We start from the raw sequence: 18,991 nt of genomic DNA on the forward strand, positions 1-18,991 counted from the left end.
TATGAAGAGGAGGTGACCTTAGTCTTCCAAAACTGTGTCTTGAAGACATTGAGCTGCCTAGGCTGGGGGGGGGTCTTTTTTTTTTTTTCCACACTATCCTTTTTTTTTTTTTTCCTACGCAATCTGATGCTTACAGTATGTTACTTTTTTCTTCAAGTTAGTAACAAAGAATTAACAGATGCAAATATTTTTGTCCTTATGGAGCGTCCATTGGTCTTTGTAGGTTTGTTTTAACTTTGGGTCCTCCTATAACAACATGACTTTGTCTTGTCCTTGGTCTGTTTTTTCTTTACTGTGCCTGAAAAAGAAAACAGTTGAAATGAGAGGATAAATAGTTTTTAAAAAAAAGTCTACCTTTCTGACAACATTTCATGTTACACCTATATTTGGGCATATTCTGAAACCTGGTCAGAATTTGCAACATGTGTCCCACCTTATGCAATGTGAAAGTTGTTCTTCCCAAAGGCGTGTATTTTATTTTTTGTTGTATTTTATTATTTTTTGTATTTTAGTCTCTCTAATTTTTTTGAGTCTCTCTAGTCTTTTATTTTTAGTCTCTATTATTTTTTTGTGTCTCTATTCTCTTTATTCTTTTAGTGTGTCTCTTTTTTTATTTTTAGCCTTTTTCTTTTTTCTAATTTTTAGCATGAGCAATTGCACCCTAAGAGCCGGTTCCCACTGAGGCGACACGACTTCGGGGGGCGACCTGTGAAGTCGCGTGCACCGCGACTTCGGCGCGACTTGCAGGGACTTCACAAAAAGGATGTCTATGCAAGTCGCTCCGAGGTCGCCCCCAAAGTAGTACAGGACCCTTTTTCTAAGTCGGAGCGACTTGTGTCGTTCCTATTAGAACGGGTCCTGTACTACTCAATGGACCGCGACCGACCGCGACTTGTCAGGCTGACAAGTCGCCTGAGAAGTCGCGGCAGTGTGAATGGGCTCTTAATCCCAAATATTCATCACTAAATTGAGGTATTCTTGTATGATCTACTTATTGCAAAAATTTACATGAATGGCAACTAATTACCCATCCATTAAACCCTGGGAATTTGGCAAAACACCTAACACTTAAGTTACATAAAAAAGAAGGTGCCGCCATCTAAGTGTATCTATCTATTAGGTTAAACGTTTAAAACACACATTTGTATAAAAGGATTGCACTCACAAGGATGTGGAATTTGTATGCAGATCGCATGCCTCCTATGGAGGTCAATGGCTGCTGGCAAGGGTCCAGAGGGATGGATGGAGCAGTCATGATTCACCGACCGCTATGCCAGGCAGAGTAATTCCACAGGTGGTTGTAACAGTGGTGGCTGCACTGGACCGCTCTACCAGCGGCCAGGTATCCATGAGGAGCAAGGTGGGTGTTCTGTGGATCTTTGCTGAGCAAGCTGTAAGCAGAGGGAGCTGCAGTCTGGTGCTGTTCCAAGCTGGAACGCAAGCTGGCAAGGAAGCTGGGGCCGGAAGACGTGGGAATGCATAGACGTCACAAAGTAGATGGCCCCATATTTCGGAGCAACTTCGCTCTTTTGTCAAATCGATAGGGAAAGCGAGGGATAAGTGAGCTATTTTTTATGGAGAGCAAAGAGGAGAAGGGGGAGGGGTTCAGTAATAGAGGAGATCTCTATTAAAGAAGAACTCCACACTATAGTTCCATTCTAAATACTCCTAAATTAATTTTAAAAAAATGATAAACGCTGAAATTCTGTTGGATAAAAAGGGGGAGAACGATGAACGAAATAAACAATAAGAAATTATATAAACAATGAAAAAGAAGAAAGGAAAATAGGTGTTTAAAAGGATTTTAAAAAAAAAGGGGGATTCGTAATTCCATTATAGAAGGGGACTCTGTTACATCAGAAACTAGAGGAGGAAGGAGAGGTGGGAGGGAAAAGAATAAGGAAAGACCCAGCTATAGTACCATAAAAATATTTAGTTTATCCTCCCATTCCCTCTCTACAGAAGACCAAGTACTGTTATGGAAAGGCCTAAATTTTGCTCCCACTTCCCATCCGAATTTATACACTCTCTTTAAAGATCTAAATAAATTCATACACAATTTGACTGTTAAAATATTCTATGCCACGAAACCACACAACAGTGCCAATTTTTCAGATTCTGAATCCCTCCCATCCCCTATAGATATCTCTATTCTGCAGATATAGAGATACTTAAAGTTCTGGAAGAGTCACTGTGGGAAAATGATCATATGGATTTTTGGTGACCATACACTTCCCGTAAAACATACTTCCTTTAAACTCAAATCCACATTTTATCCCACCCACATAAAGGGGCTTTTTTGCACACCTTCCACACCTTGGTTTATGCTGATCACACTGAAATGTGTTCCAAAAAGATCTAATGGTTTTTCTAAGTTGTCCCCATTTGAAATTACAGCCCTCCGATCTCTTAACCACTTCAGCTCCGGAAGGTTTTACCCCCTTAATGACCAGGCCATTTTTTGTGATAGGGCACTGCGTTGGTTTAACTGACAATTGCGCGGTCGTGCGATGCTGTACCCAAATAAAATTGATGATGTTTTTTTCCTACAAATAGAGCTTTCATTTGGTGGTATTGGACTACCTCTTTTTATTTTTTGCGCTATTATAAAAAAATCTATTTTGGAAAAAAAAAAAAACAATATTTTTTACTTTCTGCTATAAAACATTCCCAATAAAAAAACAAAAAAAAAAAAATCCGTACAACATTTCCTTTTTTCACCATTCCGACCTAAATTACAGACAAATCCAGTTTATCGTTGAGGCCACCCAGTACTGCCTTGAGCACAATTATTTTTTGTTCAATGAGCAGTACTACTTCCAGATTAATGACACAGCTATGGGAGCCTCCTTTGCCCCCAACTATGCTAGCCTCACGATGGGATCATGGAAGCTAGAGTACATTCACCATCAACACCCTTTTGCACAGCACATCATTTTTTATGGCAGATAGATCTACAACTTCGTCATCATCTGGGATGGACCACCCACAAGTGTTTTAGAATTTGTCAAACACTGTAACAGCAATTCATTTGGGCTATTCTTCACCCATGTTCATGATCCCGACACTTTAATTTTCCTTGATTTGGTTCTGGGTCCCAAGAACATGAGATCATTACAAAGAACCACTTTAAGGAAACCGCTGGTAAATTCCTATGTCCATTTCAGCAGCTGTCACCATCCGAAATGGAAAAAAAGGGTATCATTTCGATCACATCAAAAGTACCCTTACTGCTTTCAAAAATCCTATGCCGAAAACCAAAGGTTTGTCATTTAAAGAAGGAATGGAGAGGATCTTCAAAAAACATTGGGGAATCCTTTAACAAGATCCCATCCTAAAACATGTTCTACCTACCCAGCCCAAATTCACCTGTCAAGGAGCACGTAGCATTAAAAGCCAAACTGCTCCAAGCAAATTAAAAACCATTACAAAACTGGGCCCCAAGAGGGGAGGTTTTTTCCCTTGGTAGGCATGTACAAATGCCACAAGAAGAACTGCTTGACCTGTGCATTTCTCCCCAATGGCCTCAAGTCCTTTAAGGCCAACTACAAAAATGACCCCTTAAATAACTTCTTTAAGTGCTCCTCTGAAGTTGTTATCTATGCCCTCAGGTGTCCCTGTGGCCTGTTCTACATAGGCGGGACCATTAGGACCCAGGGAACCAGATTTGGCAAACACAGGAGAGCTATAGAGCAAGGGGAGGGAGAAAAAAAAAGAGAAAAATACAGTGTACCTAATCATTTTAGAGAAGTACACACCAAATCCACTGAGGGATTAGTAGTATAGATTGTAGAACAAATTCCCAGTACCCTTCAGACAGCAGAAAGATATAAAATATTGTGTGAATGAGAGACTAATTTCTCACTAAACACTTTTGTTCCTATGGGGCTCAACAATTAAACAGAAACACATACCATTAAAAAAATCATGACATTTTTTGGAAAGTCCTCCTATCCTTTATACTGTATATGATGTTTCCTAACATATCAGCATCCATATTACCACGCTCTTCACACGTGTATTCTATATGTGCAAGCGTGTGTGTGTGTATATATATATATATATTTATATATATATATATATATATAAATATACACACTGTATACAGTATCTCACAAAAGTGAGTACACCCCTCACATTTTTGTTAATATTTTATTATATCTTTTCATGTGACAACACTGAAGAAATTACACTTTGCTACAATGTAAAGTAGTGAGTGTACAGCTTGTATAACAGTGTACATTTGCTGTCCCCGCAAAATAACTCAGCACACAGCCATTAATGTCTAAACCGCTGGCAACAAAAGTGAGTACACCCCTAAGTGAAATTTTCCAAATTGTGCCCAATTAGCTATTTTCCCTTCCCAGTGTCATGTGACTCGTTTGTGATACAATGTCTCAGGTGTGAATGGGGAGCAGGTGTGCTAAATTTGGTGTTATCGCTTTCACTCTCTCATACTGGTCACTGGAAGTTCAACATGGCACTTCATGACAAAGAGCAGCAGTGGGTTTGCCGCAGGATCATTTTTATGGGCCCACCCTCCTCCCGCCGCTTCCCAGTTGTTTATCCCGCTTACCAGAGCCATTGGTAGCGGTAAAACGATCCGGTCCTTTTTTGTCCCAGGCAGAAAGTCGAGTGAGGGCAAGATGGCTCCCACTCGACTCTTTGGCCTTGGAGGACCGGAGCGACGTCATACGTCGCTTCTGCCCAATGGCCTTAAAGGGCCCATTTTTTTTTCTTGCTGAAAAAAATTATATTTTTTTCTTTTGCTTTAAAGTGTAGATGTGAGATCTGAGGTCTTTTGGACCCTAGATCTCATATTAACGAGGACCTGTCCTTCTTATTTCTATTACATAGATTATAGAAATAAAAGTGATAAAAAAAAATTAAAGGGACAGTGTAAAAATAAAAAAATGTAATAAATAGGAAAAAAAAATTTAAGCGCCCCCGTCCCTCCGAGCTCGCACGCAGAAGCGAACGCAGACGCAAATCGCGTCCACATATGTAAACAGTCTTCAAACCTCACACCACGAGAGCAATAATTCTAGCCCTAGACCTTCTCTGTAACTCTAAACTGGTAACCTGTAGAGATTTTTAAAGCATCGCCTACGGAGATTTTTAAGTACCAATGCTTGTCGCCATTCCATGAGCGTGCGCAATTTTGAAGCATGTCAGGTATCAATTTACTCATCGTAACATTCTCTTTCACATTTTTAGAAAACAATTGGGCTAACTTTACTGTTTTCTTATTTATTAATTTAAAAAAGTGTATTTTTTCCAAAAAAATTGCATTTGTAAGACCGCTGCGCAAATACAGTGTGACAAAGTATTGCAACGATCACCATTTTATTCTCTAGGGTCTCTGCTAAAATATATATATATATATATATATATATATATATATATATATATATATATAATGTTTGGGGGTTCTAAGTAATTTTCTAGCAAAAAAATACTGATTTTAACTTCTAAACCACAAATTGGCCTGGCCCTTAAGTGGTAATATGATTTTCGGTTCATATGAGCATCCAAAATAGAACTGTAATGCATATATTTATTACAATAGAGTCCTCATCCATAATGGAATTACGAATCCCCCTTTTTTTTAAATATAATTTTAAACACCCATTTTCATAATTCCTTTTTCATTGTTTGTTTATATAATTTTTTTTTTATTCCATTCATCCTCCCCTCCCCCCTCCTTTTATCCTATATGATTTAAGCTTTTATCATTTTTTATTCATTTAGGAGTATTTAGAATGGAACTGTAGGGTGGAGTTCTACTTTAGCCCATCCCTGACCACCCGCCGCCTATTTACTGCGGCAGGGTGGCTCTCCTGCGCAAACCGACGTAGATCTACGTGGTACGCGGGAAGCTAGGGGGCGCGCTCCCGCCCCCACTCGGCAGCGGGGAAGCTGATGCGTGTGTCAGGCGGTTTCGATTGCCGCTTGACACCCTCGATCGCTCCCCGCAGAGAGAGAAGGACGGCCGGCTGTTGTAAACACAGCCGACCGTCCTTCTCCCTGAAATGATAGGATCACATGTCTCTATGGTCATCTCAGAAGCCACGCCCCCCCTCCCCCCACAGTTAGAATCACTCCCCTAGGGTCATATTTAACCCCTTGATCACCTATACTGTTAACCCCTTCCCTGCCAGTGTCATTATTACAGTAACAGTGCATATTTTTAGCACTGATTACTGTAGTAATGTCACTGGTACCCCCAAAAGTGTCAAAAATGTCAGTTAGGGGTCCGATCTGTCCACCGCAATGTCGCAGGCCCGCATAAAATCGCAGATCGCCACCATTACTAGTATAAAAAAAACAAAACAATAAAAATGACATAAATCTTTCCCGTAGCTGGTAGACGCGATAACTTTTGCGCAAACCAATCAAAATACACTTATTGCAATTTTTCTTTAACAAAAATATGTAGCAGAAAACAAATTGGCCTAAAATGTTAAAAATTTAGATTTTTAAGGTTTTTGTTTGAGAAGGTCATATAACAGAATGTGAAAAATGTTTTTTTTTTTTTTTCAAAATTGTCGCTCTTTTTTTGTTTATAGCGCAAAAAATAAAAAAGCTCTATTTGCGGGAAAAAAAGGATGTCAATTTTATATGGGTACAGCGTCATACGTGTCCGTTAAAATAACGCAGTCCTGAATCGCAAAATAGGGCCTGGTCATTAAGGGGGCAAATCCTTCCGGTCTTAAAGTGGTTAATAGAGATCTCCTCTATCACTGAACCCCTCCCCCTTCTCCTCTTTGTATTCCATAAAAAATAGTTCACTTATCCCTTGCTATCCCCTTTTGAAGCTGCTCCGAAACATGTTGCTGCCTACTTCATGACGTCTATGCATCCCCACGTCTTCCGGCCCCAGCCTCCTTGCCGGCTTGTGTTCCAGCTTGGTATAGCACCAGTCTGCAGCTCCCTCTGCTTACAGCTTGCTCGGCAAAGATCCACAGACCATCCACCTTGCTCCTCACGGATACCTTGCCATTGGCGGAGCCGTCCAGCGCAGCCCCCACTGTTACAACCACCCGTGGAATTACTCTGCCTGGCATAGCCGTCAATCAGAACTGCTTTATCCATCCCTCTGGACTCTTGCCAGCAGCCATTGGCCTCCATAGGAGGCAAACGATCTGCATACGAATGCCACATCCTTGTAAGTGCAATTCTTTTATTTAAATGTGTGTTTTAACCTAATAAATAGATACACTTAGATGGCGGCACCTTTTTTTCATCTTTAATTTACAGTTCATAGTGGCATCCAATATCCTCATTGAAGAAGTGCTACAGCCATAGACACATTGGAACCCCTAAAACGGCACCACTCTAAGACATTGACATTATGACACATATGGGCTACATACCCATTTTCTATCAGTGCTAAGGGATTTTATACTTTTTTTTTTTTTTTTTTTTTTAACACTTAAGCTACTCCTGGCGCTGTCAGGCTTCCTCCGACTATAGGCCTAGGGGCGGGGGCCAGGACCTATGCAGAGACACTGTCAATTTACCCTGCAAAGGCAAGGTAGGACAATGTCTCTTGAAGGACTAGAGTTGTTGACCTAGTATCTGCAGATCTTGCATTAGCCATGGATGAGACAAAATATAACAGGTGAAAATGGGATTAAGCAGTTTAGCCTTAAAGTGGTTGTAAACTCTCGCATATGGCCTCAGGTTATACAGAGATTAAACAAATCCTCCTACATAAATTTGACCTTTTTGTCTGCAATCTTCTCTACAGCTGTTCAAAATCAAGAATTTTGTAAATCTTGTCTGAGCTGTCAGAAAAAATGGAGCAGGGGGCATGGCTTAGCGATGGAGGAGTGAGGACGCACCTCGTGGAGCTCTGCAAAGGCTGAGACCGGGATCACCTCATACAGCCTGCCGACCAGCACACTCTTACATGCCCAGCGATCGAAACAACCCACAGACACCAGGGGAGGCCAGGAGCCGGGATATCTCCCACTATTTCCTCTGCCAGCAGCTGGTTCTCTCCCCAGCCAAACAGCCCAAGATGGCGCCGTTGCGCTCCAGCGCGGCTGGCCAGACAGCCAAGAACTTAACAACTATCCAGGTGACCTCCCCAGGAGACATTACACCCTGCACTGGCAAGGCAGACTCACCGATCATATCCCCTGACATCCCTAGAGTGGACTCTCCTCTCGGATTCTCAGATACACAGGGACTTGTTGCACACTCAGTGAGGGATATCAGGGAGATACTGGCTGACTTTCCCACAAAACAGGACATTCAAGAAATGGCAGCCTTGATAGTAAATGCATTATCCAAGGAACTGGGGGATATCTGCACGCAGGTGGATTCTGTAGAGGAGAAGGTGGCTGAGCTAGAGGGGACCTTCAACTCTACAGATGCTCGGCTATCTGCATTAGTAGCAGATCAACAGGCCATTCTCCGACATTTTATTGACATTCAACTAAGGCTTGATGACAGTGAAAATTGCAAAAGACGCAACAATTTGCGCCTTAGATGTACCCAGAAGCTACCATGGGACCTGATCTACGCTCCACAGTTCTTGCTATCTTAAACTAACTGCTGGGTAGGCCGCCGCAGTGGAGCTGGACCGTGTCCACAGGGTGCAGGGCCCCCACACAGTCTCACCAGCACGGCATGCCTCCAGATCTGCAACACCCGCCCAACCCCCCCCCCCCCCACGTGATGTCCTATGCAGGGTGCACTTTTTACCATCAAAGAAGAACTCCTGCGCCAAGCGTGGTCTAAATGCCCCATATATTTTGACGGGGGCCCCCATTCCTGTGTACCCAGATGTATCCAGACATACCCAGGAGATGAGGGGGATGCTGCGCCCGCTACTTGAAGTTATCTGTTCAGCAGAGGTAACCTATCATTGGGGTCATCCCTTCCACATTATTGTGAAAAAGCAAGGCTCTGACTTCTACCTACATATTCCAGACTGGCTGCCAGCCCTTTTTACCTTTTTAGACAAACCAGCTGTGATAGTTTCTGACTGGCTTGACTTTCATCTTTGCCCAGAGGCCTTTGATGTTCCTTCTGCGGGACCGCAGCGACCCCGAAGAGAAACCCGCTCCAGACCACCCAGCTGGGAATCTCTCAGATCTACACCTGCCACTACTAAGGACAGAGTGGCTTAATCATGCTAAATAATGAGTCTGCGTTCAATCACTATGCTATTGCTTGTTCAAGTTATCCTATTTGCTTTTGTCTTTCCATTTAATTGTGTCTATTAATGTTTGTTTTTCGATTGCGCATGTCTTCCTCCTGCCACCCATGGGCTCCCTCATTTCTTTTCCCCCTTCCCCTTCCCTTTCCCTTTCCCCCTTTCCCCCTTTCCCTCCTTTCCCCCCCTCCTTCCTTTCCTCCCTTTCTCCCTCCTTTCCCTTCCTTTTCCCTTCCACACACCTCCCATGTTCCCTTCCCTTTTCCCCCCCTCCCTTATACCCTCAAACAACGTCCATAGACTATCCAATAGAGACTTCCCGTTGGTGTACCACAGCTCCGTGCCTATTTCAAAGGCCAAAGGGGTTAGCATACTGATAGCCAAGTCAGTACCATGGACCACGGTACGCTTTCTCCTTCTCAAGGGGAGGATCATGGATGTACAGGCTACTTTTGCCAATGTTTATTTCCCTATCTCCAGACATTCCCAGTTCCTCCAGGACTTAATCCCGTACCTCTTGGAGTTTACTGAGGGGCTTCTGATCTTCGGTGGGGATCTTAATTTTGCAATGGATCTCCCACTAGATGTCTCTCTGGGCTCCTCTCATCTATCTGTCGGAGAAGGCTGAAAACAGACTTACTACTTCTTCATCTCATAGACCCCTGGAGGTTACTGCACCCCCAAGACCAGGACTACTCTTACTTCTTCCAAATGCATCACGTTTTTTAATACCTCACAAAGATCTCACTAAAGTGGTGTCCACTCAAATTGACGCCATCTACCTTTCGGATCATGCCCCAATTCACCTGACCCTTCGAATAGACTCAACGCACACGAGCCCACCTTCTTGGAGGCTCAATGAAGCTCTACTACAGTCCCCAGACACCGCACTACGGACTGTATTGTCAAACTACTTTGCCACCAACAGCGGCTCGTGGACAATCCCCTAATTCTTTGGGAGGCGCATAAACCAGTGGTGAGAAGGCTACTAATACAAATAGGATCACAACTCAAACGCGAGCGCTCTAGGCTTACTGACAATCTTCTAGCAAAGTGCAGTCGCTAGTGTGCTCATAAGGCTACGCTGGCGCGCTCCACCTACCAAGACCTGATCAAGGTCCGTGAGGAACTGTGGCCTCTTCTATTTCACAAGACAAAACAGAAATTGGCATCGGCTGGCAACCTATGTTGGAATTTTCTAATAAGCCTGGAACATTGCTAGCTCATGCTATATATGGAGGGAGGAAGTTGACCACTTCAAGGGATATGGTAGCGGAATTCTGCTCCTTTTTTCCAGGATCTATACGGTCTTGGAAAGGCAGCTGCTTCGACATCGCCTCATCCAACTTTTGCATCTATTCAGTCCTATATAACTTCATCAGGTATGCCATCCTTACCGCTCGAAGCGAGAAAGGAACTTGAGGAACCCATCACGGTGGAGGAATTGGGACTGGCATTAGCAAACTCCAAACCCAAGAGGGCCTTGGGGCCGGATGGTCTCCCCCCCCCCCCCCCCCCCGAAATATTACAAGACCTTTTACAAAATCCTCTCACCTCACTTAGTTACGGCCCTTAACTCGATCAAGGATGGTCAACCCATGCCAGTTGACTCTCTTAGAGCGTAAATCTCTTTGATTCCCAAGGAGGGTAAGGACCAATCCCAGTGTGGTAACCACTGTCCCATTGCTCTCCTGAACGTGGATCTTAAACTGTTTGCAATAATTTTGGCTAACAGACTACTCCAACATATTCCCCACCTGATCCACAGCAACCAAGTGGGTTTTGTCCCCCTAAGGGAACCCTGCGATAATACCATAGGGGTTCTCAACCTAATTCATGCAGCCAGATCCACCCGATCCCCCCTTCTTCTGTTATCTACGGACGCAGAGAAGGCTTTTGATAGAGTTAATTGGCAGTTTTTTAGGGATATTCTGTCCCACATAGGGCTGGGATTATCCATGATGTCCTGGATACTCTCCCTCTACTCCTGTCCCTCTGCAGTGGTCAAAGTTAATGATTCACGTTCGGATTTCTTTGAGATCACAAACGGAACCCATCAAGGATGCCAGCTTTGGCCTCTGATCTTCATCCTCACCCTGGAGCCTTTCTTGTGCACTATACGAGGGGGGGGGGGGGACGAAAGTCACAGGCTACCGAAAGTCATCCGGAGCCCACAAGGTGGCTGCCTTCGCAGATGACTTGGTTTTTTCATGACTATCCCCCAACATCCCTTCCTAACCCAGTGCAAGCCCTTCACCGTTATGGCGCACTGTCATTTTTTCACATCAACTTCTGTAAGTCCTCCCCATTTCTCTAGATTGCACCACAACGGAGGGACTCCAGGCTATTTGCTCGTTTTGGTTAGTGACAGACTCTATCTAATACCTTGGAGTGAAGATCACACCTGATCCTGAGGCTCTGTACGCGGCAAACTTTGACTCCCTCCTATCGCAAATTAAGAAAGACCTAACCCACTGGCACTCTCTCACCCTTACATGGTTTGGTTGGTGCAACGCTCTCAAAATAACTGTCCTTCCCAAAATGTTGTACTTAATACAGGCTCTCTCCGTGCGTCTCCCATCCCTCTCCTTTAAACCCATGGATGCCTTGTTCCGGGTGTTTGTTTGGTCACATTGGAGACCACGCATTCAACTCCAGCTCCTTTATCTACCAAAGTCTAGGGGGGTTGCAGCTACCGAATATGAAAGCCTACTTTAGGGCAGCCCATTTAACCAGATTGATCAACTGGTATTGTCATGCCGAGGCCAAACGCTGGGTGGTCATGGAAATGGAGGACTCTGGCAACACGGCGAAAAGCTGGCCATGGATTACGTTACCTATCCCAAAGGAACTTAGTAGCCACCCCACCTTGGGCCAGTGCTGTATCTTGGCCTAGGCCAACAAGGCCCAGGCCTAGGGCGGCACTTTGCAGGGGGGGCAGCAAAAACCTGCACCCTGCACAAAAAAAAAACAGCCTCCTCCCGGCTCCGAAAAGGGTCCCCGCTGGCTTGCGCTACACTTTTTGTATAGTGCCAGTCTTATGTCGTGAATTGGGCCGGAGGGCAGGGTCCAGGAGGCAAATCAGTCTGGTACCCCCCATGAAGCGGTCACACTGCTACCTACCAATATAATAATACCAGCCGGTCAGGACATTCGGACAGTCCGCAGGCCTCCGACCACACTTATTACAACTGGCCCGACGGCCGCCAATGCTAATAAGTGTGGCACTGCAGCCAAATGCTCCGCCTACTCTCCTGTGCCCCCAGGCAATGATGGGCACTCATATGCTGCACTGATGGGCACTAATAGGCTGTACTGATGAGCACTAATATGCTGCTCTGATGGCCACTAATGAGGTGGCAATGGTGGGTACTGATAAACTGCACTGATGGGCACTAATGAGGCTGCACTGATAAGGCAGCACTAATATGCTGCACTGATGGGCACCGATGAGGCTGAACTTATGGGAGCTGATGAGGCTGCACTGATAGACTGTGGTTGTGGTCTGTGGTTTACAGATGACATGGCGGGTCATAAACAGGAAGGGGTGTGGCCTTTACAGGAAGAGGTGTGTCACATTTAAATTAGGGGGTGCACAAGTTTAGTCAGGCCTAGGGCAGCACAAAACCTAAATACGCCACTGCCTTGGGCAGCATGCTCACAGTCGCTGGGGAGGCTTTCCTTCATACCGCAGTCTCCCCTCTTCCCTCCCCGATGGTGCCCGTTTTGGGCAACCCAGATTTCCCTCCCAGCCTCGAGGGGACACGGTTCCTTGGTTTGATCCCAGAGGGCCGATTACACCTTCAGAATTTTCTTGGGAACCATGGAATACTCTCCATGGAAATTTTGAATAAAGCGGCTAATCACCCACTGGACTTTTGTAGTGGTCTTCAACTCTGACATTTTCTCCACAAATGTCTCTCTCCTCCAGGTATCTTTGGCCAATTGATGGAAATAGAGCGTATATGTCATGGAAGGAAGGGAACCGATCCGCCACAGTCTCTCCATCATTTATGCTGCCTTAATCAGCCCACCCTCAAATTTTTCCCCTCCATTTTTGGTGCCCTGGGAATCTGACCTAAACACCAAATTTACAGAAGCTCAAAAATAAAAGATCCTCCATTTTGCACAAAAATCCTCATTTGCCACAAAGGTGCAGGAAACAGGCTATAAGATCCTCACGAGGTGGTATAGGGTGCCCTCAATTCTACATCTTTTTTCCCCACAAGTTCCAGACACATGTTGGCATTGTGATCTCGACCGGGGGACCTTGTACCATATTTTTTGGGAATATCCAAAAATTAAACCATTTTGGTGAGCAGTGACCGACACCATCAAACACCTAACCAATGTAGACTTAACAGAGGACCCTGCTGCATGCCTGCTCCACCTCACTCGAAGGCCTATCAAAAAATATAAAGCTTCTTTTACTATTCAGCTCTTAAACGCAGCCAAGGCATGTATACCCCTTTGCTGGAGATCAGCAATTCCACCCACGAGGTCTCTTTGGTTCTCCAAGGTCAATGAACTCAGGGACATGGAAGATATGTCAGCCACTCTATTCAATTGGGAGGGTCTCTTCCACGACAAATGGGGACTGTGGAAATACTTTACCCTTTCGGATGCCTACCTACAAGAGATTTCACATCCTGGCTGAGTGACGGGGGGTCACGGTGGGGGTCGGATTCGGGGAGCCACTCCACACTTTTTCCTGCTTCCTCCACCCCTCTTCTTTTTTCCTTCTCTCTTTTATTCATACCCTGTTCATTATCATAAGATCCTTTTTGGATTTAATATACAGTATTTACATCTCTTTAAGATTTTTATAATCACCTCTCTTCAATCTTCACAACTTTTATTGACCAATACCTCTCTTCTAAAAATGTACTTACATCTTATTGTAAACGAGTTCCGTCTGCCGGATGACACATCTGTCACCGGCCAATTTAATATCTCCTCAATTGGTTGTCGATTGCTATGTTCAATGACCTTGTATATGGCATCTCTGAGAGGTGTACATTATCAAACTCTATGCTTCTTTTGCAACTGTATTTGTTTTTGCCAAATCTCAAATGTTTGTGGTCAACTTGATATGTTTTCTTTACCATTATGTGTTTTGTACCTTGTCATCTCATATTCTGCAATTTATTCTTTTTGTATCGTAACCTTTGACTAAATAAAGGAATTACAAAAAATAAGAAAAAAGGGAGCAGAGAGCTGAAGTTACACACTTCAGAGCTCAATGAGAAGAGTTGTGAGAGCTGATTGCAGGGAAGTGGTACACCCCCCTTCACACCGTACACAGGAACAGAGCTAAGGCTGTCAATCAGCTGGTGGTCCCTTTTTTTTCTTGGTGTCAGGAAAACTTGTCAGAAGTGATTCATGCTGATAGCAGAGGAATAAAGCGGCAGATATTATAGAGTATATGCTTTGTTAATATTTCATGGCTGAGGTTTACAACCTCTTTTTAAAAGAAAAGGACAGAACAATGTCCTGTGTCTGATTTACACAGACAAGTCATGGTAAATTAGCAGAGAAATTCGGACTGTCCTGATGTCATGTTCCAAGTAGACTGGGGATATAGTTTGATCATTAAAGTGTATCTAACACCGCCTAAACTTTAGCATAGGAAACCGTAAAACAAAACCTTGTCAAGTCAGAGGAGAGGAAATCCTTAAGGGCCCATTCACACTATTGTGCTGCAATAATGCATGCCTTATTTTGTGATTCATTATGAATAGTACCATAGTAAGCCTTCCTAAAGGATGCGTGGTGCATTTTTTTATGGTCCATTCTGCTACCTGCCACCATTCTCACCTAAGTGGGAATGATATCACCTTGCATCTGCATCCTTCTGGGATATCCACATGCAATATCCTAGGAGGCATTACAGTGCTGGAAGAGGGCACACCCAGCAGAATGTCTGGATCCGAGGATTGAGGGGGGGCAGGGGGGGGGGGTGCTGTTTGCTAGGACATGGAAAAAACAGCCAGTTCCGAATGATGAAAGCAATGAAGATAGTGGTTTGGGAAAAGGTGTGCAGCAGTGAATCATAACAGCATAATGCTAGACTTGTTGGGCATGTGAGTATCTTTTTATGGACAAATGTGAGAAAATAGATCATAAAAGGTGAGAGGGGATGAAAATAAAAGGCAAGGGGGTGAAATTTCTCATTAAAGTGTGTTGGTTTAGGCATGTTTCACACTTACAAAATATGAGTAGCAACAGCAAAGTCAATCCGAGTATAATAGTTGCTCTGGTAAAATTGTTTGGTAGATTGTATTGGGGTTTGCGATGTGTGATCCTCTGAAAAACAAAGTTAAAAGTAGTTAGCTGTGAAATGAAATATTTATTTCAGGTTTTTTTCTGCCATGAAACTCACTTTGATTTCTCCTGCATCCTTTGCTGCTGAGGTGATCTTCTCCTTTTTAGAAAGACTGCTCTAGAGAAGAAAGAGTAAGAAAGGGTTATAACCCCTATCAGCTTTTTTGTTTTGCCATTGATATTTCCATTTACTTCCTGTCTAATAGCCAAAACAGCAGTGGAAATCCCTGGTTGTCACCAGATCTAGTGTCTGCATGGGAATATTTCCCCTCCAGTCCTGTTCTGGTGACCACCCAAAATGTGATATTTTTTTTCACACTCAATAACAGTAAACAGGTTAAATGTAAATATAGCAACTCTCCCTAATGGGGCACAGACAGCAATAAAAACATGACAGGTGTTCTAATCCATCTCCGCTATATCCAAAACAATAAAAATTGTTGCCTTTGTTTTCACTAAAATCTCATAAACTCTTTGAACAAGTTAATGTGTTTTCAAAAGCAATGTTCACTACTTTTTAAATCTTCAATCTTTTTTAAATCTTCAATATTTTAAAATCTATTTAATCAATGGAAATCTTAACATGCAGCAGCATAGAACAATAGAAGGGAAAAAAAGGGGTCTTCACCTGGGCTTTAGCCTAGCCCACCAGACAAGCCCCCCAGGTCCATCGAGCATGTCCAATAAGGGGGATGGTGAGTAGGCAGGCCTTAGGGACGATCGCTCGCATGTGATCAGTGCATGGGAGATTACATACGAGTGGCCGTGATAACCTGCGGGGCTTCCCACTGCATTTAATGGGACTGCCTCCCAAAGCTAATTGCCGGAACTCCTGCTGGCCTTCTCACATCCTTAAGTTGGCCATACATTATACAATTTTCTTTTTCAATTTCCTTTACATTTACCTTCAACTATGTATTGCAAGGGCCTGTCTGATTGCATTTACAAATTGACAGTAGAGTAATACTTTGGTTTGCGAGTAACCTGGTTTACGAGCATTTTAAAAGACAAGCAACATTTTAAAAAAAATCTATCTTGATATGCGAGCGCCATCTTGATATACGAGCAGTTTAGTACAGAATAAGCATGCCATCCCCTCTGTTACATACCATTATGTGTCCCTGTGCCTGTACTGTATATAAAAGATGCGGATTTCTACTGTTTCAGAGCGTCTCCTGGCGCTTATGTGACTCCTCATCTCTCTGCTCTCCCCGGCGGGCGGGGCTAATCACTCCCGATGACATCATCCGGGGAGGAGGGGAGGAGAGAAGCAGAGATCCGAGGGGTCACAGAGCGCCGTCAGATGCTCTGATACAGTATAAATTGGCATCTATATACACAGTACAGACACAGGGACACAATGTTATTTAACAGAGGGGATGGCATGCTTATACTGTACAGTAATGTACTTTATATATGATAGCAGCATATTTTTATTTATACCAATAAATGGTTGTGGAACGAATCATCTGAGTTTCCATTATTTCTTATGGGAAAATTTGCTTTGATATACGAGTGTTTTGGATTACAGGCATCCTGCTGGAACAAATTATACTCAGAAACCAAGGTATTACTGTATTTATGTTTGACCTCATATGATTTTGGTAAATCTAAAGGATAATTTTACAAGAAAATTGTATGGCCAGCCTTATCCATTATGTCAGGAACACAAATTCTTAGTGAAACTCATTTCAAGGGGAAGCACTAAGGCGTATTTTATTGCAAATAAAGGTATTAGTGACCCCCTTGTTGGTTTTGCTACTTAGTCAGGACTTTTAGAAGTTTCAAAATGGCTGAAAGTTCTGCTTCAATAGGTGAGTTACACTTTATGTACTTTAGGAACTTTATTTGTAAGGAAAGAAAGTGATAAACTAATCAACCTAATGTACTCACTGTACTCGGTGTCCAGTCTGTTAGCAGTGCCGGATGGTTTGATGTCACTTCCTCTTCATGGATCTGCTTCTAAAAAGGAACAAATTATACTTCTACATATAACTTACTTGGTATATACATGTTTACCAGTTTACCACCACCCTTCATAGATATACTGCAGCAGGTTGGCCACTCTGCGTCAAATCACGTACCTAATACGTGATCTGACACTTCCGGGTCTGGGGCGGGTCACACAGTGGGAGCCCAGTGGCAGGTACCCCAGATTCGATGTTTGCCGGCACCCCCCTATTGTTTGGCACAGAGGCAGCTTGGTGATCGCCATTCTGGCAGTAGAGAAGGCATTGATCCTGTGTTCCTGTAAAGCAGGAACATGGATCAGTGCCTTCACGTTGTAAAAGCACCTCCCCCACAGTAACCAAGCACTGGCTTACAACACATTTCACCCTTTGATTGCCCCTGATGTTAACCCCTTCCTAGTCAGTGTCGTTAGTACAGTGACATTGCATATTTTTTATCACTGATCACTGTATTAGTGTCACTGGTCCCCAAAAAGTGTCAAAAGTGTTTAGTGTCCGTTATGTCCTCTGCAATATCGCAGTAGTAAAAATAATAAAATAAAAATATCCCATAGTTTGTAGACGCTATAACTTTTACGCAAACCAATCAGTATACACTTACTGAGATTTTATTTTACCAAAAAATATATAGCAGAATACATATTGTCCTAAATTGATAAAGAAATTCGATTTTTTTTTTTTTATTGGATATGTTTTATAGCAGAAAGTAAAAAATACTGTGGTTTTTATTTTTTTCAAAATTGTCGTTCTTTTTTTGTTTATAGTGCAAAAAATAAAAACCGCAGAGGTGATCAAATACCACCAAAAGAAAGATCTATTTTTTGGGAAAAAAGAACATAAATTATGTTTGGGTACAGCATTGCACGACTGCAACTGTAAGTTAAAAAAACGCAGTGCCGTAACGCAAAAAAATGGTCTGGTAATGAAAGGGGGTAAATCTTTCGTAGCTGAAGTGGTATCGATTATACTCGTTCACATTATATGTTTTTTCTGCAAGCCCTTCTATCTGAACTCTGGGCAAACTGATAAATGCACGGTTCAAATGCGCTCTGGTAACTGTTTTACATGGCAGAGGATTTGTAATTCTGTGCAGTCAAACTTATCATGCAGGCACTGCTGACAAGCAGCTTGGCCCGATCCTCAACTTCCACTGCAGCAGCAATGCAGTATGAGAACACCTGGCCTGTTGATTGGACCATGAAGTACAAGAGCCTTGATGAAGTCATCCCTCTGCTCACTTTTCTCCCTGCACCTGTCAGCTAATGTAAATTAAGCAGAACTTGATTGACTACTAGTGCTCTCCCCACCTCCCTCTACTTTGTATTGCCTGTTGGCTTGTTTCATCTCTCTAACAAAAACATGAAACTGAACAAATAATGACATGAAACTGAACAAATAACAAAATTTTTAGGTGTTCTAAGCAAAAGTGAATGGATACCTTTATCTTATGTACGACCTTCGTATGAGCCCTCTGAGGTTGACCTTCTTTGCTGTAGACCTGAGATATCTTTGGTTCATCTATTTTAAG

General features: G+C 43.1%; 1 protein-coding gene across 1 annotated transcript in view; it reads right to left on the reverse strand.

Moving 5' to 3' along the window:
* Window positions 1-230: 230 nt before the first annotated feature.
* LOC309552433 (uncharacterized protein) overlaps window positions 231-18,991 on the reverse strand; it is a gene marked incomplete at its 3' end in the record, with an annotated part of 82,337 nt that continues 63,576 nt past the window's right edge. The window contains exons 3-7 of the mRNA XM_082253388.1: window positions 18,902-18,981; window positions 17,387-17,455; window positions 15,552-15,611; window positions 15,373-15,475; window positions 231-292 (exon numbers count right to left, since the gene is read on the reverse strand). Coding sequence (XP_082109514.1) covers window positions 231-292; window positions 15,373-15,475; window positions 15,552-15,611; window positions 17,387-17,455; window positions 18,902-18,981 — 374 coding nt within the window. The remainder of the gene's footprint in view (window positions 293-15,372; window positions 15,476-15,551; window positions 15,612-17,386; window positions 17,456-18,901; window positions 18,982-18,991) is intronic.

Source organism: Pelophylax lessonae (assembly GCF_965119305.1).
Source record: "Pelophylax lessonae genome assembly, chromosome: 4".
Taxonomy (NCBI): Eukaryota; Metazoa; Chordata; class Amphibia; order Anura; family Ranidae; genus Pelophylax; species Pelophylax lessonae.